We start from the raw sequence: 26,867 nt of genomic DNA on the forward strand, positions 1-26,867 counted from the left end.
GAAAACAATTACAACATTATCTAAACTTTATAATCGAGAAAAATACTAAAAATAAATGAGGTTCAGGAAGTATTTACAAAATTGTCTAAAAGCTTTTTCTTTAAGGTACGTTTAAAAACTTGAAACGAACCTATCACTATATAAAAAGAACCGAATCTATCACTATATAAAAGTATTAAAATTTTAGAACTTATGATTTAGCGTCCATAAAAAAATATGCATACACATGCAATCAAAGATTGTCTATCTTTTTCCAGAGTTTCAATTGTTAGTGTGTCAGTGTGACGTCAAGTGAGGAATAGACAGTGGTGCTTATTTACATTTAAGACTGGTATGGATGCTATGATGTCGAAAGATGGCACGTTGAAAGATAGTTGCTGTGCACGTAACATTGAAAATGGCTGTTACATTGGGAATCCGGCAAACATAAAGAAAGACTATACAAATAGGAAGGAAACCAGGGATGCTTACCATTTACATAGAAAACCCGGAAATTCTAGTTGGAAAATCAAGTGGTACACATCATTTTATTTGGAGTACTTCTGAATTTTATGGGCTTCTGGTCAAAGTGACCCATTTTTTTTTCTCCTTTTGGGATTTACAGCTGATTTTCATACATTTTGCATGTTATCCATCTTCTATTAAGATACGCTAAATCATTTCGTATTTATGCCGAAAATTTCCATCCAGGTGGTTTGCGTAAATGGTAAGCACCCCAGATATCCCAATTTCAAACGCCGCACTAAGCGCCAAACTTTAAATCCCAAAAGTCAGCGACAAACTGAAAAACCAAACGAAAAAAGCGGATGAAAGCAGGAATGCAAAGGGCCGAACTAAGGGCTTAGGTCTAAAAATACAAAGCATTTAATCAACCGTCTCATATCAGAATGGTAATCAGTTTTTGTTCCTCTTAATGTGATGTTACAAGGCGCGATGTATGACTCAAAATTGCTGCCTTAAAAGGTTTTATCATGTAACAGCGCGGAACAACTTTTAAGGGTGCAATTACGTTGAGGCTACAAATTGCAAGCTTTTGACCTGTCTTCAGGACCACACAACGCGTTTCCGCAACAAAATATTTTAGTATTGGTTTGCCTGTGCGCTACGTTCTTAAAAGTTGTTTCGTATAGCATAGACTTTTGCTTAGGTAACAAATAAGCAGCCAAATAAAATAGGGTGGATTTATTTCAAAGCTGACCCTGTTTCAAATAGTCGCGTCAATAAGCCCCTTACAAAATAACTCCTTTGAAATGGCATTATTTTAAAGCTCTGAGATTTAATAAAATTTTAAAAAAATCCTTTGATCTCGTTTAGCATTTTGAAACTAGGCTTGTTTTTGTACCGTTTTTCTTTAACGAATAAACTTATAAATATAAATATTTATTAAATTTCTACCCAGCCAACGCCATAAGTTTCCATTTCTGCACCCTCATAACGCTTGTCAAAGAGTATTTTTTGACCTGTGACATCGTAACATGTGACAAACTGATTTCGGTTTCTTAGAGCGAAGATAGAGTTCCGAGAGTTTTGAGGTTCATTTAAAAGTTTTCGTAGCAAGCAAACGTTATCAGACAGTGTCAAGATATCATAGTATTGAGGTAAGCACAACTTTAAAAACATCTTTTGCTTGTGAACTGTATCGCTTACATATATAACTGAGCAGTTTTGAGTGGAAGGGTTAGACAATCTCATATAAGTATTTATTCTCAGCGGTCGGTGGATTTTTGTAGCTTTGTTTCATCTTTGACTGACTAGAAACCAAAAATAGGGGGATTAAGCTCGATTAAATCGTAGAAAGCATTTTATAAGTTGAATACACACGATGGTCCACGTTCGTTTGCACGAGGGATGCCGCACGAGTGGAGATTATTGTCAACTGAGAAAAATTGGATTGTTTCAACAGTTGTGACCCAGTGCTATTCAGTATAATATGGACGATTGAGAAAGCTAACTAAACATTTTTTGGTTCGTGTTATAATTTTAGGTGCATGCATTTTTCCCTGATCTTTATTTGTGCTGAAGAGATAAACTTTTTTTAAATACGCCAACCACAAGATAAATAACTCCGTGTTTTGAAGCTGAAAAATACGATTGATTGGTTTCGATTTCTTGCATGGAACCTCTGAATTCATTGAAAGTCCCGGAGTTTGAGGTTGTACCGTTATAAAACGAGAGATGCGATAAGTACAAATAGTGAAGTTTGTATTGCATGGACTTTATCTTTACAGTTGAATAGTCATAAAGATGATATTTCTGTTTTAATACTTTTGGACCGAAGATGGAAGTCTTACCAAATTGTGAATTATTTTACCCGAAACCGAATGGAACTTGCGAGCGTCAGCTATTTAAATTTAGATTTAGACTGAGAATAGTAACGGTTCATAGCCTTTTGTTTTGTGCATGGATCAGAAACTGGCGAAGAAAGCACAATCCGAAAAACAAATGCAGTACAAAATTTGACATTAACAGTGTAATAATTTTGCGCAAAGTTCAACCCGTTTTATCGGGACAAAAATTTTCTAATCCAGTTAAGCCACAGCGCCGGGTAAAGATTATACATCACACACTGGAATTTTCTTTGACGCCATCACCCGGAGCTCTCAGCGGCTGGCTGTTTGGTTTTCACTAAGCCAGATATAAAAAGCAAACTAGCTGAATTTGAATCTCTCTTGTATTTTGTGGGGTTATTTGAAGTTGAATGTCGAGCCGGCTTACAAGGGATTGGCTTTGTTTTTTCAAGCGACTTACACCTAGAACACATTTCGGAAAACGATTAGTTCTTCAGTTCCCACTGGAAAAACTTGATGTTTTTCATCTTGGACCAAAGAAGGAAATTGTTCAAATTGTTTTTCTAAAACTAAATGTAATACGGAACTCGTTAAATTTTGCTTCCTGGTTTAAAAAACTGATTACGAAAGTGTAATCCAAGAAAACAAGAAAGAAAAACATGTATTGACTATATATTTATAGCTGTCGTTTGTTTGTCTAAAAGCAAATGTATGTGCTCTAAAGTGAACTCCGCATGCGAAGAAACTCATATGCAAATAATTGATACTAATTCCACAGTATTGAGCAAAACTAACAGCTCATTAGACTACTGTAGCAACAGTGAGCTTTAAAGAAGATAGACAAAATAATCGGTCCAGTTTTTCTGACTTTTGGCAACTAGACTTTAAGCTTTTCGCCACGAGTTAAAAAAAACATGAAAACAAACCAGCTTCTGCATCTGTGTTGGAATTTTTCGCCGGGTCCGGCCGAGTTAGATAAATGCTGTGCTCGTTTACATGAGTTACCGCTTTGTTTTTTACCAAATCTAGTAATTATTTTACCAAATCTAGTAGTAATCAAAGATTAGGGAGTGCGTTTCATGCCACCAGGCTCTCTCTCCTTTGCCAAGTTGGTGATGACGTCAACAGCCCCTGCAAAATCTGCGGGGGATGCCAGATACGTGTCCCAAGATCCATTCATTCATTGCCTTTTACAATCTTGACTCCAATCTGTGTTAGGAGTGCGTTCTTTCGAACGCAATTTAGCCTGAACAAAACTCAATCAGTATTTACCCGGACAACGCACTGAGTTTTCATGACCCGTATTGTGATGAACATATTTTCACCTGTTAAGTCATAAAATGTGAGAAGTATTTCGGCGTCCTTGAATATGGTTCCTTGGCTTTGAAGTTTCACTTTTCAATGTTGGGTTCATTGAAGAAAATGACTCAAAGTTTTCGGTTTCTTAGCATAAAACTACAGTCATTCCACGTTTTTTGAAGTTTCACTTTTAAATGAGTGGTTCGCCGAGGCAAACAACTCATCATTTTTTTTTTCGGTAATATATACTGTGTCAAAACAGAAAACGTTTAAGGTAACAAAATTATAAAATTATGCTTTGTACACAAACTATATAGGTTCATGTGTAATTCAACACTTTAAAGGAGGCCAACAATTTAAAAGGCGCCACTTTATCGGTATCTATCCGATCAAACCTTAAGTTTTCATGTCCGCCCGACATTATTTTTGTTGTAGTTAATTAATTTATTGTCTTCCTATGAGGTACTATATAATTTATTTTGAATTCTGAGAATAGTTCTTGAAGCTCACTTCTCGATGTAAAATGCGTCAAAGCCGATCAGTTCTGAACACTGAGGACTGTATAAGTTAAGTAATCTAACAGTTTAGAGGAGAGAAATGACAAGAACGCATTTACATACGGACAAGGGATGAATATCTCACGTATTGTGCTAATTTTGTTATCTGAAACTGAATTCCCACTTGTTTCCAGAATTAGAAACTATTCACATACGAATAACTCGTAACAAAACTTTAGTTGACTAAAAGCCTTTTTTCTGTAGCGAATTAACAAGCGAAAAACTAATATGGACTGCCGATTGATCTTGACACTTCCACAAAAAATTACCGAGCGTAGAAATTCCTCAAAACGGCCCTGACGCCACTCGGCCTTGTTAACAAACAACATTACACGATCCTTGACTTCCAGGAGTGTTGTAGGTGGGGTTATAGTCTCGTAAATGTACATATTACTAAAGACCGACACCAATGAAAAACAAAAAACAAAAAATTTAGGGCGTTGGCTGGGAAATACATGGACTCAAGTAAAGTTATCTGAAACTTCGCGGTAGTACACCGAAACTCAGCTCCTGACCTTCTTCAGTGGAATTCATATAGAACAACTTAAAAGTCGCAATTAAGCCTGGACAAAACTGAGTCAGTATTTAGCCGGAAAACGCACTGAGTTTTCATGACCCGTATTGTAATAAACATATTTTCCCCTCTAAAGTCATAAAATGTGAGAGATATTTCGGCCTCCTTGAATATGGTTCCTTGGCTTTGAAGTTTCACTTTTCAATGTTGGGTTCATCGTAGGAAATGACTCAAAGATTTCGGTTTCTCAGCATAAAACTATAATCATTCCACGTTCTTTGAAGTTTCACTTTTAAATGAGAGGTTTGCCGAGGCAAACAACTCATCATCTTTTTTCGGTAATATATACTGTGTCAAAACAGAAAACGTTTAAGGTAACAATATTATAAAATTATGCGGCTTTGTACACAAACTATATAAATTCATGTGTAATTCAACACTTTAAAGGAGGCCAACAATTAAAAGGCGCAGCTTTATCGGTATCTATCCGATCAAACCTTAAGTTTTCATGTCCGCCCGACATTATTTTTATTGTAGTTAATTAATTTATTGTCGTCCTATGAGGTAATATATAATTTATTTTGAATTCTGAGAATAGTTCTTGAAGCTCACTTCTCGATGTAAAATGCGTCAAAGCCGATCAGTTCTGAACACTGAGGACTGTATAAGTTAAGTAATCTAACAGTTTAGAGGAGAGAAATAACAAGAACGCATTTACACAGACAAGCGATGAATATCTCACCTAGTTAACGTTGTGCTAATTTTGTTATCTGAAACTGAATTCCCACTTGTTTCCAGAATTAGAAACTATTCACATACACATAACTCGTCGCAAAACTTTAGTTGACTAGAAGCCTTTTTTCTGTCGCAAATTAAAAAGAGAAAAACTAATATAGACTGCCGATTGATCTTGACACTTCCACAAAAAATTACCGAGCGTACAAATTCCTCAAAACGGCCCTGACGCCACTCGGGCTTGTTAACAAACAACAACATTACACGATCTTTGACTCCGAGGAGTGTTGTAGGAGGGGTTATAGTCTCGAAAATGTACATATTACGAAAGACCGACACCCATGAAAAACAAAAAACAAAAATTTAGGGCGTTGGCTGGGAAATACATGGACAAAATACATGGTAAAGTTATCTGAAACTTCGCGGTCGCACACCGAAACTCAGCTCCTTCTTCCGAGGAATCCATTAAGAACAACTTAAAAGTCGCCTTTAACATATTCGGTGTGTTCTGTGAATAATGTAAAACGGTTCAATTCGTCTTGAACCATGAAACCATTTTGTTCCTTAACTTCATTCATTATTAATAACTTGGTACTGCGGTATCGTCAGATTGTGTGACCCAGCAACGGGCAATGCTGTTTGTCCCTTTGTGATCTTTGATCAACGTTTCGATCATTTTGTTTTTCCTTTTTTGTCATGAGGGGAACACTCCAGTATAGTTAGGACTCCAAACAAGCGTTGAGTCGTAAAATGTTGCCTTTATCTGAGTTCGTGAATATGAAATGTTCAATTTTAAAATTATGGGCGTAAACTCCCCTTTCTACCCTTTACCCACCTTCCCCCCCCCCCCCTCCCTTCTTTGTCATACTATAATGTCTAAAAGGCTTTTTAGACATTAACTTCCATTCCTTGAGTGTAGTCAATAAGCCGCCCATCCTTCGTGTTGGGTGAATGTTTTGTCCCTTTGAACCATAACTGTTTTGTATTCACAAAACCCCAACCGGTTCCTAATCTTGACGTATAACATTTTCTCCTGTAGTGAGCCATCCTGGCAAGTCACCAAAATGTAAATCATAACTTGGAATACTGAGGTAGGTATTAATTTCATTAACCAAACTGATTGCAGGGCTGACCCTACGGCAAAGGGCAATTTATTTGAGCCAATAATTCAACTAGTACCACGGTCCAGTCTTCTTACTCTGGCCCTCAAGAAGACTAGTTGTACTAGTTGAAATATTGGCTCAAATAAATTGCCCTTTGGCGTAGTGTCAGCTCTGCAATCAGTTTGGTTTATTTACACGTAAAGTGACGTCTCGCACGTGCATTTCTAATACAAGAGATCCGGCAACGAAAATTATTCGGAACAGTTTATTGCGTCTCGGGATCCCCTGCGTTTAAAAGCTTCGTATTTATTTCACCCAATGTACTATTTTAGAATTTTATCCCAATAAGCCTACCTGCAATAAGAAAATTGTTTCGGCATCTTAGGTATTGGGGATGGAAGGGGGAGTGTCATGGGAGATGATGACCTCAAATCACGTGACATTCCGACATGATTTCCAGAAGGCGGTCATCTTGGTCCTGTTCATTTTTCTTTAACTTTTGATCCCATATCACTGGTGTTTTCTTAATACAGCCATTTTTGTCTGTGTTTGAATCCAGCAACAGTAACTTACAAATAAACTAAATGAACGAACAAACATTCGCTCCATAGCGCTTTGAGCAAAAAGACTTCCAGCATTCATGGCGAGGAGTGCAACCAAAGCTGCAGGTGAAAGTGACGTCACAGCAGCCGGTGAGAAAACGCTGGATTTTGATGACGTCACTTTAAGAGGTGAGAAAAAAAATTGTTACAGTCAACTCCCTTTATTGCGGACACCCTCGGGACCACGAGTTAGTGTCCTTAATACCGAGAGTCTGCAATAGCCGGAATTTATTTCAGTCAAACGTCTGTAATTTATTTTTGCCGAGGATTTAGCTGCTGTCCGTATTATCGGGGTGTCTGCAAGGCGAGAGCTGACTGTACTTCCTTTAACAGAAGACTGTAAAGAGTCACCTCAATGTGAATCCTCACCTGGAAAGCCTTAATTGTCACGCGTATATTGTACGGTGGGCGCTGAACATAACCGTTCGCCTTGAAAAGGCAAGAGTTATAACCTAAACGATTGGTTTTCCATTAGTATTTTGCATCAAAAAAAAAAAAACAGCCAAGAATACCAATATTTTCAGCTTTTTCTGAGTCCACCAGGCTAAAACGTCATTTTGGAAAACAACCTGTTATATAAAAAAATGATTCAAGATGTTTACGAGGGCTCTTGTACCTAAAGTGCTAATGGAAAACTTCCTTTCGATCATTTGCACGTTTTCAAAAAGTTCCCTCCCCACCCAAAATTACAGACCGTTATAATATTTCCATTCCACACTCATAAAAATATGGATAGACTGGTGTGAGTGAGGGATTGTGTGATCATTTGGGGTGGTGGGGGGTGGGGGGGGGGGGGGGGACAGACAAGGGAAGAACATTGCGCCGACGAATGGAACATTTTCCCGACATTTTCTTTGCCCAGCCTTGGGCGTTGTTTGATTTCCTGTTGCAGTTAAAACAACGTTCTCCTAGCAGAGGACGGTAACTACCATTTCTAGGAGTTTTTTGTCCTCCAAACGGTTCCACAATCCCCTACTCGTACCAGACTTCTCGTTGTTTCCGGTGAAGGGAATAATCCCCACTCTCTCTTTCCCATAACTAACCTCCCTCGCAGACGCTCTTTTGGCTCGCCAAGCAATCTTTCATTGGAGAGGAAAGATTGCGTGACGAGCCAAAAGAGCGTCTGCGAGGGAGACTATCCCAGAACTAACCTATTTACACAAAATTTACCACAATTTGACATTTTCACTACGTTTCGTGCTTGCGCCCCTAACCCCACCATGCTCACACATCCCGTCCAAACGGTCAGATCACGTGCCAATGAATGAAACTTTTCATTTGCTTTCTTTTAGCCATAGCAGAGGTTTACAACACTGAGGGTAATGAGAGATACAGGCAGGAAGATCTCAGAAACGCAATTCACTTCTACACGGAAGGAATTAACGTGAACTTCAAGGATGAAGAACTGAAGGCCGAACTGTACAGCAACAGGGCGGAAGCGTACTTTTGCTTGGGTGAGAATTTTTTATTGTCTAGAATTTGCCTAACTGAGGTGTTTAATATCGCAACTTTAAAGAGCACTTTATATTGAGACTTCATTAATGTGCAACCTCTCTTCCCATTCCTTTTTCTGTATCTCTTCTTCAGGAAATTATAATGATTCGCTAAATGATGCTAAGGTTGCCACTGACTTACAGCCATCATTGGTGCAAGCGATCGTGAGAGGTAAGGTTTCTGAAAAACAAAAAAAAAAACACATTTTATCGAGAAGGCGGTAGATTGAAGAGTGTGCCGTGATAAATTTCAAATCTTACACAACATTTAATGTACATTCGCTGCATTTATAGCGATTTAACCATCATTAAGTTAAAAAAAAGTTTACATAGATCTTATATGCAAAAGTTTAGTAATGCGACTTCAAAGCCATTTGTGAATTGGTCTTCTTTTGGCCAGGCTTGCCCAGGTTAATACATCGAGGGTGGCCTTGCCTCGGTGTCCCTAAAAGTGAACTTTAGTAATATTGTATACGAACCACCCTATTTTAAGAGAAAATGATGCCAGACTAACATTATTCTGTTTTATCAGGAGCAAGTGCCTGTGTTCAGCTGAATCAGTTTGAGGAAGCCGTCACGTGGTGTGAAAAAGGATTAACTGTATCCTTTATTACAGATGCTACAACAAAAAATATTGATCAAATTCAAACTTTATTATTTTCCTTCAATCTTGCTTTTATGTACGACCTTACGCAACACTGATCGAAAAAAAAATGATTGCTTTTTTATGACTACATATTGTAATGTTTCTGTTTGTCTTAAATTCTGGAAGAGGGAACCAAGCAAACAAATGGACAAGGAATTAATACACCTTATCCATATAACATTTTGCCTTATTTTTCAGTTTCGTCCACTATTTTAACCTTTAAAACTATTGTCTTACAAGTCTTGACTTTTGTAAGATTGACAAGAACAACCAGACGTTGATAGAATTAAGGAGCCAATCTGTCAATGAACAGAACAAGCTACAAGATACAGGCGGAGAGGACGATGCAAATGAATATGACATCGCAACTGCTACTGAGAAAACACTGGATAATGATGATGAAATAACTTTAAGAGGTGAGGCCGAGTTTTAGTAATAATATATTAATGATCACTCATTAGAGCTTTAAAAAGCTTCATTGGGAAGCTGAAGGGTCTATAACGAAATAGTTCTGAAGGAGTGTTCACTGTATATTGTTGGGGGTGCAGGGATGGCATTTCTTCAGCCCGTCTTGTTGAAAATAATATGACCTCCTATTATCCGTTTCATTATTGACAATGAAACCTAGTTTGTGACCGCTTCCTGAATCTGATCTCAGGAACTCAAGAAAAACCCTGAAGAGAGTCAGTAAGGTTGGCCTCAAAACGTACATTCGAATTATTTACCGCTTACAGTACGACGAAATCATTTAGTTAAGAAGAAAACTAATCGAAGCTGCACTAGTAGCACCTTTACTGGGAAAACTGATGTATCAGTTTCTAGTTAAGACATTTTTGAAACTTTATTCAGAACAATGCAAGATGCCTTTTAATCTCCTTCATTTTAGCAAAAGCAGAGCTCTTCAAGAATGAGGGCAATGACGAATTCAGAAAGAAAGATTTCAGCAATGCCATATTGCTTTACACCAAAGGAATCGAAGTGAACTGCAAAGATGAAGAACTGAAAGGCAAACTGTACAGCAACAGAGCAACGGCACATTTTAATCTGGGTGAGAAGTTTTGAGGTTTTCAGAGTTTTGTCAAGTTAATGATATGTATTTCTGCAGAAAAAGTAAGAAATATTTACCGTTAATCAGTAACTGTTGCTCATCAACACCGTATGCTTCTTTTTACTGATTATGCGCGCAGGTAACTTCCATGATTCACTTAGTGATGCAAAGATAGCCACGGACTTACAACCGTCTTATGTCAAAGCGATTGTTAGAGGTAAGAGTAACCTTGGAAAAGATAAGAAATTTTGTTGTCATTCCGATGAAAGATAAAAAGCTTGTAGCTGAGACATGCTTTGTATTTTTAAAATTCAATATCATTTCCATTTATTGAAAACGACTGTTGCTCATTCTAATTGTAAACATGGTAACTTGTCATCTAACCTTTAGGAAATTGAAACAAATGCCACTTGATTTAATAAGAAGTAAAAGAAGTAGTAAAAGTCTCCAGGTTCTAAAAAGTGTTCAAGCAAAAAAAAAAAAAAAACTATGATTGATTATTTTACAGCAATTGGACGAACACTGACGAAACAATGAGCAGTTAGATTGATTGGACAGATATCCGGGCCAACCAGTTCTTTAATGTGTGATTTTAATTTGCATGGTTGTCATCAGAAAGAGAAAGTTTTGTTATATAGAGTACTTATCGTATTTTAGCCCTGGTGTGCGTTTTTAAAAGCTCCCGAGGAAATTTGCAAGACCAGCAACTTTTTTTCCGAATTTGTAAAAATAAATTGTTGTTGTTGTTGTTGTTGTTGTTCAGATCCGACAAGTAATTCTTAAAATCTTTATCAAAATGATAATGGTAATGTATTTTGCACATTTTGGGAGCCGTTTAAGAAACACACGGCTGATTCGTGCAGATATAATATCATTATACTTGGGTCTAGCATAACGCCGGACTAACATTTTGTTTTTTGCTAGGAGCAAGTGCCTGTGTTCAGCTAAATCGGTTTGAGGAAGCCATCAAATGGTGTGAAAAAGGATTAGCAGTATCCTTTATTCCTTGATTTTCAAAAAGAGTATTAACCCGATATACACCGGGGAAAGGAGTCGAGGGAATATGGGGAGGGGGGGGGGGGGTTGGGAATTCTGAGACCTTAAACCAAATAGCCTGAAATTTCAGGACTCTTTCAGAAATTTATCTGGAAAAATGTGATGTGGTTGGTTAGTGTTTATTGACCATGACAATCTATTTTTGACAGGTAGCTTTTACGAACAGTGTGGCGAATCCAAGATGGCCGCCATTTGCCGCAATTACGACGTCACAGGACGTCATCATTTCTCGTTGCTGACCTAAAAGGAAACAAATTTGGACGCGCTTTCTGTCCCCCACGCTTTATTGTTAAATCTTTTATACTTTCGAAGTTCTGGAGGGGGAGGAGTTAGTTTCTTTTTTTGGCGGTGGAGGGGGGGGGGGGGGGGCGGGGAATCCGTTTTCTACCCCTGGCCCCAGAAGCCAAAACAAAAAAAAAAGCCCGGTCTTAACATTAGGGTTAAAGCTAAGAAAGAAATGGTAAAGGATTTACACAACCTCACCAATATTGACGTTTGTTCAACTATCTTCTTACAAGCCTTGACTTGTGTAAGATTGACAAGAACAACGAGACGTTGTTAGAATTAAGGAGCAGGTCTGTCAATGAACAGAACAAGCTACAAGATGGAGGCGGAGAGGACGATGCAAATGAATCTGACGTCACAGCTGTTACTAGTAAGAACATACTGGATAATGATGATGAAACCACTTTAAGAGGTAAGTATTTTTTTGATTAATCATTGTCCAAGGGTTGTTGCCAGCATTATAAGAAATCTGAAGGTCTAAGACAAAATACTCCTGAAGTAGTGTTTACTTTTACAGTTTATGCCACTTTAACTTTAGCATTTCTTTATTGCTTTTGATTATTTTGAGGTCAATTTCAACGGTGTCCTGAGGTTTTGTAGAAGTCCAAGATGACGGGTTGGAAGAATCAATCACTTTTGTTTCAAACTCATGTGACACGTGTGTGTGTCATGTGACGCCATAGTCTTTTTTTGTGGACCCCCAAAGAAATATTTTTGGACGTACAATGCCCTTCGTAGGTTTCATTGCCATATAGCTTTTAACGAAGAGGCCGAGGCACAAAGTATCCCCTCCTCCATCCCCAGCTTTGGGAACTAAAAAAAAAACTCTATTTAAAGAGAACAAGTAAGATTGCCCTACATTAAGGCTTGAAAGGTGCTTTCAAACCATTAGCACTCTTTATAATAACTTACAAGGCGCTGCAGCAGTATTAAGGATGCATTGTTTATGACGAAATTATCATAAACAAATGCCACCTCAAGAAAATTAAGGCATGGGTCTCTAGTTATTTACTCAAAAAAGCAAGGAGGTGGTCTATCTTCTGAAGATTTAGCTGTAACGTCGTAAGACTTTGGCAGCATAATATGCTTACAAATGTTAACATATCGACATAATAAATTGATGCAAATTAGGTCACGTGACCTTTCACGGATGCAAAATTGAAGAAAACTTTTGAGCAAAAATGGCACCACTTTTTATTGCCTCCCAGGGGCTGCCTGTAGTTTTAAAACTTCACCATTGCTAGTCACTTCATTTCTGTGCCCGGGCCTTTTTAAATATTCCCTCAATTTTGAAAATAAACGGCCAATTTTACTTTGGAGGGACTGGGCACTAGTAAAAAATGCCGTTTATTTTCAAAATTAAAGGAATGTTCAAAAAGCCCGAGCACAGAAATGAAGTGCCTAGTAGTGGCAAAGTTTTAATACTACCGGCAGCCTCCAGGAGGCAATAAAAAGTGGTGCCATTTTTGCTCAAATGTTTTCATAAATGTTTCGGCCGCAACAGGTCACGTGACCTAACTTGCATAAGTTGTGTCAGTCAATATGTTGACATTTGTAATCATACAATGCTGCCAAAGTCTTACGACGTTACAGCTAAATCTTCAGAAGATTGACCACCCCCTTGATTTTTTGAGTAAGTAACTAGAGACCCATGCCTTAATTTTCTTGAGACCTCAAATCGCGTACAGTTTTTTTAACCGTTACTCAGCAAAATGCTTGATGTCTTTTACCTTTGTTCATTTCAGCCACAGCAGAGCTCTTCAAGAATGAGGGCAATGATAAATTCAGAAAGAAAGATTTCAGCAATGCCATATTGCTTTACACCCAAGGAATCAAAGTGAACTGCAAGGATGAAGAACTGAAGGCCAAACTGTACAGAAAGAGAGCAACGGCACACTTAAACCTGGGTGAGAAGTTTTGAGATTTTCAATGTGTATTTTCATAATGTGTTCCACACACACAAAAACAAAATTAAGAGTTTTTTATGTTTAATCGCACACACATCAACATAGTTTATTTCTTTTATCAATTTTCGCGCAGGAAACTTTCATATTTCACGGAGGGATGCAGAGAGTGCCATGAATTTTCAACCGTCTTATGTCAAAGCGATTGTCATAGGTAAGAGTCGCTAAAAGAATGGGGATCTTCCTGCAGCCTTCAATCAAGTCTAGATCTTCTACTCATTCTAGCTCAAATTTATGTAACTTGTCATCTAATCTAGAATTCTTAACATTTTGAGTAACATCTGTGTCGATTACTTTACACTCAGCAATTTAACGAGCATTAATTAAAAAGGTTTTGTTCAGTTTTTCAATAAGTATGTGGATTGGGGAAATTTGTAGAGGCAATCAGTTATTTTTGGTGCGATTTTGTATGTATATCATAAGAATGAGAAAGTCAGTTTTGTTACCGAACTTTTCTTATTTAATAACTAATTCGTGGAGGCATGATGCTTATCCATCATGGGTAAATTGAAATGACAAACTGAATGATATAATTCTGTTTTATTAGGGGCAAGCGCCTGTGTTCAGCTGAACCAGTTTGAGGAAGCCATCACGTGGTGTGAAAAAGGATTAGCAGTATCCTTTTTTCCTTGATATTCAAGAAGAGTATTAACCCAACCTAGATCAGGTGAAGGGGTCGAGGGGGGGGGGGGGGGGGTGACTCTGTGACTTTAAATCAAATAGCCTGAAATTTCAGGACTGCTCCAAAAATTTATCTGGAAAAATTTGATGTGGTTTGTTAATGTTCATTGACCATGGCAACCCATTTTGGGTAGGTAGCTTTTTCAGAGAATGGAAAACCCCTTCTTAAAATAAAGAAAAAATACTTTTCTTAATGTATTTTTTACATTTTTGGCCCATGTAAGTGTTTATTTGTTGTTTTTATTTCTTTCTTTTTTAATTTCGGCGCTTTTCTGAAGTTTGGAAAAATCTATAAATCCGAGATGATCGCCGCCATTGGACGCAATTGTGCAATTGCGACGTCACAGGACGTCATCATTCCCCGTTGCTGACCACAAAGGAAACATTTTGGACGCCCTATCTGTCCCCCACGCTTGATTTTTTAATCTTTTATACTTACGAAGTGATGGAGTAGGAGGGGTGGGGTGGGGGTGGGGGGCGGCGAAATCTGCTTCCTCCCCCCGGCCCCAGAAGCCAAAAAAAAACCTCACCAATATGACCTTTTACCTACTAGTTTTTCGGTTTTGGCAACTATAGATATTTTTACAACTATCTTCTTACAAGCCTTGACTTGTGTAAGATTGACAAGAACAACGAGACGTTGTTAGAATTAAGGAGCAGGTCTGTTAATGAACAGAACAAGCTACAAGATGTAGGCGGAGAGGACGATGCAAATGAATCTGACGTCACAGCTGATACTGAGAAAAGACTGGAAGATGATGATGAAACCTCTTTAAGAGGTAAGGAGTTTTAGTAATGATTACTTATGCGCCCAAGAGCTGTTGCCAGTTTTTTTAGAAAGCTAAAGGTCTAAGACAAAATACTTCTGAAGGAGTGCTCATTCCTACATTTTTATGTCACTTTACCTTAAGCATTTTCTTTATTACTTTTGATTATTTTGAAGTCAGTTTTATCAGTGTCCTGAGGTTTTGGAGAAGTCCAAGATGGCGACTGACAAAAATGAATCACTTAATTTCAAACTCATGTGACACGTATGTGTCATGTGACGCCATTGTCTTCTTTTTTGGACTCCCAAAGAAACATTTTTGGACGTACAATGTCCTTCGTAGGTTTCATTGCCATATAGCTTTTAACGAAGAGGCCGAGGCACAAAGTATCCCCTCCTCCACCCCCAGGTTTGGGAACTCAAAAAACCCTGAAAAGAACTAGTAAGATTGCCGCCCAACATTAAGGCTTGAAAGGTGCTTTCGAACCATTAGCGCTCTTTATAATGACTTACAGGACGCCGCAGTAGCAGGATGCATTATTTATGACATAATTATCGTAAACAAGTATCACCTCAAAACACGTATATGCTTTTTTTTCAAGCGTCGCTCAGCAAAATGCGAGATTTCTTTTTAACCTTTGTTCATTTCAGCCACAGCAGAGCGCTTCAAGAATGAGGGCAATGATAAATTCAGAACGAAAGATTTCAGCAATGCCATATTGCTCTACACCCAAGGAATCAAAGTGAACTGTAAGGATGAAGAACTGAAGGCCAAACTGTACAGCAACAGAGCAACGGCACGTTTTAACTTGGGTGAGGTTTTTAAGGTTTTTGACAGTTTTGTCAAGTTAACTGTCTTTTAAGAAAAAATAGGAGTGCTTTATCGTGCGTTCATCAACAACGTATCTTTCATTTCATTAATTTTCGTGCAGGTAACTTTCATGATTCACTCAGTGATGCAAAGACGGCCGCGGACTTACAACCTTCTTATGTCAAAACCATTGTTACAGGTACGGGTCACAAAAGGAAATAGTGATCTTCAAGTAGCCTTCAAACGAGTCTGTTACTCATTCTAACTCAAATCCTTTCATAACGGAACTCGTCGCGTTTCAAAGGAAACTTCGATGCTGTCTTGGTTAGGAGTAGAAGCGAATGTTTAGTTTTGTCAACATAGTTGATAACTAAAGGAAAATTGGCCACTGTAAAGAGATTGGAGTGCTGAGGTTTCGAGCGTTAACCCCTCGTTAGAGAGAATCAAAGAATTATGGTTGAGTGTGTTATATAGTAAGCAGTAAAGCTGCGCTATTGGTGGGAGTTTGATAACAAGAAAACATTGCATTAGTCGAATGAATAGCGTTCGTTAATTCTCTGGGATTAACAGTGTCGATTTGGAAGAAGGCTTGATTCGCTCACGAAGGGCTAACGCTCGAGACGTCAGCACTCGAAGCTCTTTACGGTGGTCAAATTATCTTTAGTTATCAACTCTGTTAACAGAACCAAACAGTCGTTTCCACTCATTGTGACTAATCTGAAGGACTAGTAAAATGTGTCAATTATTTTACAGCAATTAGACGAGCATTAATCAAACTATAATCGGGTTATGTTCACTGATATACTTAGTATGTTGATTGGCCCGGCCGGATTATAAAGGCAACAAGTTTTTTAATGTGTGATTTGGCATCTATATCCTAAAGGAGGAGAAAGTTTTGTTACAGTACTTTAACTTATTTCAAAACCTATTCGTAGAGGCATGATGCTAATCTAACATAGGTCAAATAAGATGACAAACTGATGTTATTTTGTTTATTAGGAGCAAGTGTTTGTGTTCAGCTGCATCAGTTTGAGGAAGCTATCAAGTGGTGTGACAAGGGATTAGCAGTATCCTTCTCAGTCTTGCTATAGCAGAAGCTTGACTACTGATGGGGATAAACGTGTTCAGTTTAAGAATAATAAGTGGATTGTGACGTCGTTTATGTGTATCACGAGACTTTCTTTTGAAATTAAAGTGGCACTCCAAGAAGGATCCAAGTGCTGGCAACGAGGACATTGACATTTTGAATGAATGAATGAATGAATGAATGAATGAATGAATGAATGAATGAATGAATGAATGAATGAATGAATGAATGAATGAATGAATGAATGAATGAATGAATGAATGAATGAATGAATGAATGAATGAATGAATGGGTGAGTGAGTGAGTGAGTGAGTGAATGAAAGAATGAACGAACGAACGAACGAACGAACGAATGAATGAATGAATGAATGAATGAATGAATGAATGAATGAATGAATGAATGAATGAATGAATGAATGAATGAATGAATGAATTCTTATATACCGCACATATCACCAAGTCTCACGGCGGTTTACATTTCTATGGGGCGAGATCGGACGTCAGCATGTGACGTTAACAAGTGACTCTTAATTAAACATTTTCACATAGCCGCCTTTTAAAACATTCTTTTGAACCTTTCTGTAGGCCTTTGACTATTTGTTCTTTTTTGAAATGAAAGAACGGAATGTGTTAGGTCGAAACGTAGCCTCGTACGCTGAGCCTCAAAGGTAATGTTTTGAAATTCAGTGTCAGACCCCCGGGGGGGGGGGGTACTCCCTTATATGGGCTATATAGGTATGTGCGGCGCCAAAGGGTATAGTTTTTCGGCTGTTTTATGTCATAAATAGGGTATCGCTTCTAGCCATTTTGCCGCCATTTTGGTAATAAATAGGGTATAGATTTTTGCACTCTAGTCCTGGGTTCGATCTTTTTTAGAAGAAGCTACTTCAGATCATAAATAGGGTAGGGAAAATCGCAGATTTTAGTCATAAATAAAGTAAGGGTTTTGGGAAGCGGGCCGCACACCCCTACCCAATTTTTTTTTGGGTATTCCCCCCCCCCCCCCCCCCCCTGGGCCGCCGGGGTCAGACCATGTATTAAGGAACATTTTAATCTAGATAATGACCACTCATCATCATTGGTATTCCACGTAAGGGTTTTGAAATCCTGTTTTAGCTTTTTTTCACGGACTAGAAATCTTGACTAATGTAAGATTGACGAGAACAACCAGAAGTTGTTGGAATTAAGGAGCAGGTCGGTAAGCGACCAAAACAAGCTGCAAGCTACTAGGGAAGAGCCAGGGAAGGATCCGTCTGAAACGCAAACCGTAAGTTTGATAAACAATAACTCAAGTTTTATTCAGTGATTATTGGTTATCAAAAACGAATTTAAGTAGCAACACTTATGGAAAATTAAAGTGGATTGAGTGTCGTATATAACGAAAAGCAAAGTAGTTACTCTGACCAATGGCAAGAGACGTAAGTAACACAATGGACCAATGAGAATTCGAAGGATATACATGTAACTAGCGTCAAGTTCGGGAAATCGCTTGTGTGCAAGTCACCATTGGATTTGGTTTAGCTTCCACTGGTTGAGAAAATGAAGAAATTTTGCCAACAATCATCGAGGGCAGTAAAGAAAAACGAAATCAAAAGCAAAATCACTTTTGATTCTATGTGGTCTATACAAAGCTTTTCACATTCCATATACAAAGTTCACAACGACGCTTCAGAATCTATTGAAAATGATCGGGTGATCGATATTTCCAACTGATGGATCTATCGGCGTTTCTTGACCAAATGAAACTAGCAGTATCCATCAGTACTGCTACTCTTTTTGTCAACCGAAGTCGCAAAGAGAAAAGTGAACATAATGCAAAAACATTGAACAGTTTTCATCGATTTCTTCACCCTCACTTCTTCCTAACCAGTGATTGGACGATGTAATCCTCGATTTGTTCGCTAGATGTTTTATAGAGTCCGCAGCATCAAAAAAGCTACTGCTGTTATACATTTGGCGCGAAAAACGTAACGCACTCTTCAGTCAATTAATTTATTCCACGTACAAATCGTATTTTGCATAATTATGTCATTCCGCAAACTTATTCCTCCTTTTACCCTCACCGCTTAATGAACACCTAAGATTTCTTTTTTGTTGTTGTGTGTCGTCTTTTTGTCTGAATTCACAATAATTTAACTAAGCCGCCACGAATATAGTTAATAAACTTAATTGGTTCCTTTTTGTTTCATTAACTTTCACCGCCACTGCCAAAACGTACTTGTATCCCTCGTCTTAAAACCTTTTTTCTAAGCACCGAAGGAAAGATTGATTTTTCTCTGCTGTATCCTCGATTTTTCCCGTTTCTATAACTTAATGTAAATAAGTTTCTTTTGAAAAGTTAGGAATTGAACATTTTGTTGTGCTGGCTATGAACGTAACTAGTTCTTTTTATACAACTCGGAGGTGTACCCGTCTTTTAAAAAAGGATTTCTATTGTGATCAACACTAGTTTTTTATTATGTGGAAAAAAAATCAGCACGTATCGCGAAACAAAGAGAAATTGAATGAAATCTAGGCTATACAACGATGGCTTGTTGAAACAAAACATTCTCCACATTAGGTTCCGTCGCTTTGCCCCCGTGCCTATGCAGAAATTAAAATATATATCCGTCATCATGAAGTGATAATTTTGTCTCAAGGAGCGAAATGTTCGCCTCATTTAACTAAGATAGAAGAAAAATAAGAAGTGGTAAAAGGTAAATATAAAAGAAACAACGCAAACTTGCAATGCAGTTACTTGGGACATAATTGCCCACGTCAGAAAAGATCTCCTTAATTGTTAATTAGCCTCTGTTAAAACTTGGTTCCACTTTAAACTTGGAAAAGTTTAGTGTGCCATCATAAATATTTCGTTTGTTTTGATTTAAGATCTGTTTTCCTCTATTTACATAATATAAAAGACGATGAACCACTAATTTTCCTGCCCGCCTTGTATTGTTGATGTATAACGGCAGTGACGATGATGATGATGATGATGATGATGATGATGATGATGATGATGATGATGATGGCAATTAAGATTATTAAAATTCTTTGTTAAAGTTTACTCGTTTCTTCCAGTCGAAAAATCAATTTGCTGTGTAATATTTGACAGTCAGCAGCCTATTTCAACCGCAAGTTTAAAACACATGATCAGCAAGCAACTTTTCTGATTCCATCTATTCAACTAGTTGAATCAAATTGGTAAAAACAAAGACAGCTATTTAATATGTTTGACAGGAAAAAGGCAGAGATGCAAACGACAGTTGTAGAAAAAGCTGGACCCCTGGTGATAACATTCCCGAAAATCTCCAAGCAACACTGCAATACTATGAACGTGAACTTAAAATTGCAAAGGAAACGGGAGACAAACTACAAGAAGTGAGGATTTGTTGTCATCTTGGGAACGTTTATTACAGTCATGGGGATTTCGAAAAAGCCAAACACTACCATGAACTTTCCCTAAAAATCGCAAGACAAGTGGGAGACGTCTCAAGTGAAGGAACAGCGTGTGGTGATCTAGGCAAGGATTATTCCAAACTCGGAGATTTTAAAAAAGCCATACACTACCATGAACGTTGCCTAGAAATCGCAAGAAAAGTGGCAGACGTGTCAAGTGAAGAAAGGGCGTATAGTAATCTAGGCATCGTTTATCAGAGACTCGGAGACTTCCAAAAAGCCATTCACTACCATGAGCGGTTCCTAGAAATCGCAAGAAAAGTGGGAGACGTCTTAGAGGAAGGACCGGCGTATGGTAATCTAGGCAATAGTTATCAGGGACTTGGAGATTTCAAAAAAGCCATTCACTACCATGAACGTTGCCTAGCAATCGCAAGAAAAGTGGGAGACGTCTCAAATGAAGTAATGGCGTATGGTAATCTAGGCGACGATTATCATAGACGCGGAGATTTTGAAAAAGCCATACACTACCATGAACGTTGCCTAGAAATCGCAAGAAAAGTGGCAGACGTCTCAAATGAAGGATGGGCGTATGGTAATCTAGGCAACGATTATCACAAACTCGGAGATTTCGAAAAAGCCAGACACTACCATGAACGTTGTCTAGAAATTGCAAGGAAAGTGGGAGACGTCTCAAGTGAAGGAACGGCGTATGGGTATCTAGGCAACGATTATCGGAAACTCGGAGAATTCGAACAAGCCATTCACTACCATGAACGTTGTCTAGACATTGCAAGAAAAGTGGGAGACGTCTCAAATGAAGTAACGGCGTATTGTAATCTAGGCAGCGATTATCAGGGACTCAAAGATTTCAAAAAAGCCATTGACTACCATGAACTTTCCCTAGAAATTGCAACAAAAGTGGGAGACGTCTCAAATGAAGGAAGGGCGTATTGTAATCTAGGCAGCGATTATCAGGAACTCGGAGATTCCGAAAAAGCCATACACTACCATGAACGTTTTCTAGAAATTGCAAAAAAAATGGGAGACGTCCCAAATGAAGGAACGGCGTATGGTAATCTAGGCAGCAGTTATCAGGGACTCAGAGATTTCAAAAAAGCCAAACACTACCATGAACTTTCCCTAGAAATCGCAAGAAAAGTGGGAAACGTCTCAAGTGAAGGAACGGCGTATGGTGATCTAGGCACCGATTATCAGGGACTCGGAGATTTCAAAAAAGCCAAACACTACCATGAACTTTCGCTAGAAATCGCAAGAAAAGTGGGAAACGTCTCAGATGAAGGAAGGGCGTATGGTGATCTAGGCAGCGATTATCAGGGACTCGGAGATTTCAAAAAAGCCAAACACTACCATGAACTTTTCCTAGAAATCGCAAGGCGTATGGCAGACGTCCCAAATGAAGGAAGGGCGTATGGTTATCTAGGCACCGATTATCAGGGACTCGGAGATTTCAAAAAAGCCATACACTACCATGAACTTTCCATAGAAATCGCAAGGCAAGTGGGAGACGTCTTAAGTGAAGGAACGGCGTGTGGTAATCTAGGCAACGATTATCAGGGACTCCGAGATTTCAAAAAAGCCAAACACTACCATGAACTTTCGCTAGAAATCGTAAGGCAAGTGGCAGACGTCTCAAATGAAGGAAAGGCGTATGGTAATCTAGGCACCGCTTATCAGGGACTCGGAGATTTCAAAAAAGCCATACACTACCATGAACTTTCCATAGAAATCGCAAGGCAAGTGGGAGACGTCTCAAGTGAAGGAACGGCGTGTGGTAATCTAGGCAACGATTATCAGGGACTCCGAGATTTCAAAAAAGCCAAACACTACCATGAACTTTCGCTAGAAATCGCAAGGCAAGTGGCAGACGTCTCAAATGAAGGAAGGGCGTATGTTAATCTAGGCGCCGATTATCAGGGACTCGGAGATTTCAAAAAAGCCAAACACTATCATGAACTTTCCCTAGAAATCGCAAGACAAGTGGGAAACGTCTCAAGTGAAGGAACGGCGTATGGTTATCTAGGCACCGATTATCAGGGACTCGGAGATTTCAAAAAAGCCAAACACTATCATGAACTTTCCCTAGAAATCGCAAGACAAGTGGGAGACGTCTCAAGTGAAGGAACGGCGTGTGGTGATCTAGGCAAGGATTATCGCAAACTCGGAGATTTTAAAAAAGCCATACACTACCATGAACGTTGCCTAGAAATCGCAAGAAAAGTGGCAGACGTGTCAAGTGAAGAACGGGCGTATGGTAATCTTGGCAAAGCTTATGAGGGACTCGGAGACTTCCAAAAAGCCATTCACTACCATGACCTTTGCCTAGAAATCGCAAGACAAGTGGGAGACGTCTCAAGTGAAGGAACGGCGTATGATAATCTAGGCATCGCTTATCAGAGACTCGGAGATTTCAAAAAAGCCTTACACTACCATGAACGTTGCTTAGAAATCGCAAGAAAAGTGGCAGACGTGTCAAGTGAAGGAAGGGCGTATGGTAATTTAGGCAACGCTTATCTGGGACTCGGAGATTTCAAAAAAGCCATACACTACCAAGAACTTTGCCTAGAAATCACAAGAAAAGAGGGAGACGTGTCAAGTAAAGGAAAGATGTATGGTAATCTAGGCTACGCTTACCACAGACTCGGAGATTTCAAAAAGGCCATACACTACCTTGACCTTTGCCTAGAAATCGCAAGAAAAGTGGGAGACGTGTCAGTTGAAGGAGGGACTTATAGTAAGCTAGGCAACACTTATAAGGAACTCAAAGATTTCCAAAAGGCCATATACTACCATGAACGTTGCCTAGAAATCGCAAGAAAAATTGGAGACGTCTCAGCTGAAGGAGAGGCGTATGGTAATCTAGGCAACGCTAATCAGGATCTCGGAGATTTCGAAAAAGCCATACACTACCATGACCTTTGCCTAGAGATCGCGAGAAAAGTAGGAAACGTGTTAACGGAAGGAATAGCGTATGGTAATCTAGGCAACGCTTATCATAAACTCGGAGATTTCAAAAAAGCCATACACTACCGTGAACTCTGCCTAGAAATCGCAAGAAAAGTGGGAGACAAAGTCCTAATTGGAAGAGCGTTTAATAACCTTGGGGCTTCCTTTCACTCAATTGGTTCTTTATGCCAAGCTGTAGAATGTCTTCAACACAGTATAAAGACGTTGAATGATGTACGGCGCGATCTTGCGTTTAATGATGACTGGAAGGTCAGCTTGCGCCATTTGTACCAAGATGTATATGCTAATTTATGGCGTTTGTTTTTAATGCAAGGCAAGGTTGTAGAGGCGCTTTTAGCTGCTGAGCAGGGTCGTGCACAGGCTCTGAATGATCTCATGCAGTTCAAGTATGCATCCAAAAACACCCGAACGGAATCTTGCACAGAATTAAAAACTATAACTGACATTTACAGTTATCTTCCTTCCAATACAGTTTTCATAGCGCTTGGGAACCAAGAGGTAATTTTTTGGGTTTTACAGAAAGGAAAGGATGTACAGCTAAGCGCAAAACAAATCCCCGATGGCCAAGTTGATGCCGAGGATTTCTTGAATACCGCACTGAAGAAAATTCGTGGAAGAACTTTTGTCAAATGTGAGGATCGTTCATTGGACATGGCCAAAGATGAAAATCTTTCAGATGCGAGATCTCCTCCCGGGAAGAAGGAAAATCAATCCTCCAGTTCCCGGAATAGTACCTTAAGTTTACTATATGAGACCATCGTGAGTCCTATACAAGATTTGTTACTTGAAAATGAAGTAACATTTGTCCCCGAGGGTCCATTGTGTTTGGCTCCTTTCGCTGCATTCATGGACTCAGATTCCAAGTACCTCTGCGAATCTTTCAGAATCCGCATGATTCCATCGCTGACGAGTTTGAAATTGATCGCAGAATGTCCCGCTGATTACCACATTAACAGTGGGGCGCTGATCGTGGGTGATCCTTGGATACAAGACGTTACTTTGAAGGGAGAGAAGTTTGAGCAGCTGCCATTCGCACGAAAAGAAGCGCAGATGATTGGGCGAATACTTCACACTACGCCGCTAATTGGAGAGCGTGCAACGAAGAATGAAGTATTGAAACGACTCTCGTCGGTTGCTTTGGTGCACATTGCAGCACATGGGCGAATGGAAACAGGAGAAATTCTCTTAGCACCAAATCCTTCACCGGTATCACGGACTCCTATCGAGGAAGACTTCCTTTTAACAATGAAAGATGTACTGAATGTTCAGATGCGAGCAAGGTTGGCTGTGCTGAGTTGCTGTCATAGTGCTCGTGGGGAGATTAAGGCTGAGGGTGTGGTTGGCATCGCACGTGCATTTTTGGGTGCTGGTGCTCGGTCTGTTCTGGTGTCATTGTGGGCGATTGATGACGAGGCTACTATGGAGTTCATGAAAATATTCTATCAGCACTTAATGGAAGGTGAAAGTGCCAGTGCAGCTCTGAACCAAGCCATGAAATCCATGAGAGAATCTGACGAGTTTAGTGCAGTGGATTACTGGGCTCCGTTTGTACTCATCGGTGATGACGTCACACTAGAATTAGGCGGACAAGAGTAGCTGGCCTCCTCTGTAAGTAGATTGATCAACATTTGAAATAAAAGAACTCACTAGCTCTTATTCAACTTATTTGTAGCTGATCTCCTTTAACTTTTGAAAAAACAGATGAGAGATCCCTTTCCCGTTATATGTTTTAAAGGCGTTGAAGTTGTTTTAAGAACTATGTTCTTCCAATTACAGAGGCAGAGCACAGAGGGTCGTGGGTTCGAATCCCATCTGGAGCTCAGATTTTTTCTGTGTCCTCTTATGGTTGATTCTTTACATCTCCCTGTATTTTCCTTTAAAAAAAAGAAAGAATACAAAAAAAAAAAAAAAAAAAAATAAGAAAAATGCGTTCGGTCGCTTCAACACTATCGTGCATAATTATTTCAGACATTTGTTGTTGTCCATAATATTTGCTTGAGATTTACAATACTGTTTACAATGCTAAAAAGTTAACAAAAATATATATTAACTTTTTAGCCTTCTACATAGTATTGTACATTTGTTGTTGTTACTCAAATTTGCCTTTCTGATGTTTTTGCTTTGTAGCTGCTGATCACAGATCTGTGATAAATGAAGAAAAGACCACAGGACCATTTGTGACGGCTTACATGATGAATAAATCGTCATGAGAAGAAAACGATGACAGGGAACTCGTATAAGAGACTTTAAATAGCTTCTTAATTTTGAGTATCGTTTGATTTTGATTGTTTAAATAGTGGAGATAATTTTCATTTTATTAGAATTGTTTTTAGATAATGAATATAGTGGACTCTCCATAAAACTGCCAATTATTTACCGGACAAAAATGTGTTAGCATTTTTTGCCGAGAAAATTTTGTGCTGGAAAGCAATATTTTAGATTGAAACTTATACTTTAGTCATTTTTTTTCTTTGCTACTTACATAGAACATTAATAAGAAAACTGGCAGAGAAAGAGAAAATTGGTATCTAAAAATAAAATGCAAGACAATGAGTGTCTAGATAAAAAAAAAAGAGGTTTGATTACGTTATAATTTTTTTGCTGGTACTACCGGCATAATACTCAGATGCCCGATTGTAAGGAACTGTTAGATTTATTTCAGAAATTATGACTACTAGAGGATAGAAATAGTAAGAAAAGAAGCAAAAAAAACAACAACAACAATAATAATAATAAATAAAAAATTAAGAAAAAAAGAAAAAATCACAAAGAAAAACAAGCAAAAAATTAATTGTCTAGATTTAAGCTGCAAGAATGAGCTCTTAAACGTAAGAATTACTGTTATGTGGTGTAATCAAACTATTATTGTTTCTTTGTATTTGTTTTAAATAATCTAGGAGTGCTGGAAATCGCATAAGAATAGTAAAACGAGCTTAGAGCTCAGGACGTTTCAATCACAATGTTTAATTAGAAAATGATTTTGCAAAAACTGAATTCTTTTCATGCCTTAGCTCTGTTTGTTTTAGAAATTACGATTACAAGTGGAGCGACGAATTAAGATTTATAAGACTTCAGATGACGGTAAAATTTCTTCCATTATGCTCCAAGCTTTAGTTAGATGTGTAATCATGTTAGTAGGTACCACCTAACTGCTGGGTGGAACCTAGACACAAAAATCATCCTATCCACAAAGCTTAGTTTTGAGTTTTTCAATGTTGGGTAAATTGGATTTTAGTCATCGAATACCAACTTGATAGGCAATCATATCAGTTGAAAAACGTTTTCCTGATAGTAAAGAGAAACTAGATTATCTTGATTCCTCAATTTTTCAGATTCTTACTCCGACTTACTGAATTCTTGATAAATATTACCGAGTCGAGATTTCTAAAAACATGCAAATGTAAGTCGGTGCTGGTGGGAAAGGCGCAGCCCCAGAGAGCAAAATAATCAAGTTTCAACTGTAAATACCATACTACGTTTTGTTTTAGGATAAATAATAATTTGTAGCACGATGAGAAAGAGTAATATAGAAGCTCGAGGCAGCCATGTTTACTGCTATTAGTTTA

The 26,867-nt window shown here is 38.5% G+C and overlaps 1 protein-coding gene across 2 annotated transcripts; it reads left to right on the forward strand.

Annotated features, from left to right (window-relative positions):
• Positions 1-1,527: 1,527 nt before the first annotated feature.
• LOC146469067 (uncharacterized) lies at positions 1,528-26,798 on the forward strand. 2 transcript variants are annotated; one of them, XM_085123685.1, is made up of 21 exons: positions 1,528-1,598; positions 6,433-6,484; positions 7,108-7,227; positions 8,391-8,552; positions 8,686-8,763; positions 9,124-9,191; positions 9,494-9,653; positions 10,124-10,285; positions 10,425-10,502; positions 11,210-11,277; positions 11,876-12,038; positions 13,372-13,533; positions 13,667-13,744; positions 14,138-14,205; positions 14,891-15,050; positions 15,689-15,850; positions 15,970-16,047; positions 16,848-16,915; positions 18,089-18,202; positions 20,155-24,909; positions 25,429-26,798. In XM_085123685.1, the coding sequence occupies exons 3-20, from the start codon at positions 7,137-7,139 to the stop codon at positions 24,895-24,897; spliced, it is 6,663 nt and encodes a 2,220-aa protein (XP_084979811.1). In that variant the 5' UTR covers positions 1,528-1,598; positions 6,433-6,484; positions 7,108-7,136; the 3' UTR covers positions 24,898-24,909; positions 25,429-26,798. The 2 variants fall into 2 exon arrangements, with proteins under 2 accessions (XP_084979811.1, XP_084979812.1); XM_085123686.1 differs by lacking the exons at positions 1,528-1,598; positions 6,433-6,484 and having other exon boundaries at positions 7,059-7,227.
• Positions 26,799-26,867: the final 69 nt, after the last annotated feature.

The sequence above is a fragment of the Pavona decussata genome, unplaced genomic scaffold, assembly GCF_977016875.1.
Source record: "Pavona decussata unplaced genomic scaffold, jaPavDecu1.1 SCAFFOLD_127, whole genome shotgun sequence".
Lineage (NCBI taxonomy): Eukaryota > Metazoa > Cnidaria > Anthozoa > Scleractinia > Agariciidae > Pavona > Pavona decussata.

Bases quoted from the DNA above. Each gene is read 5' to 3' on its own strand.
- LOC146469067 (XM_085123685.1), top strand. From the start codon at position 7,137: ATGGCGAGGAGTGCAACCAAAGCTGCAGGTGAAAGTGACGTCACAGCA. The intron at 13,534-13,666 runs GTGAGAAGTTTT...ATTTTCGCGCAG, and splicing joins AACGGCACACTTAAACCTGG to GAAACTTTCATATTTCACGG. The intron at 14,206-14,890 runs GTATCCTTTTTT...GACTTGTGTAAG, and splicing joins GGTGTGAAAAAGGATTAGCA to ATTGACAAGAACAACGAGAC.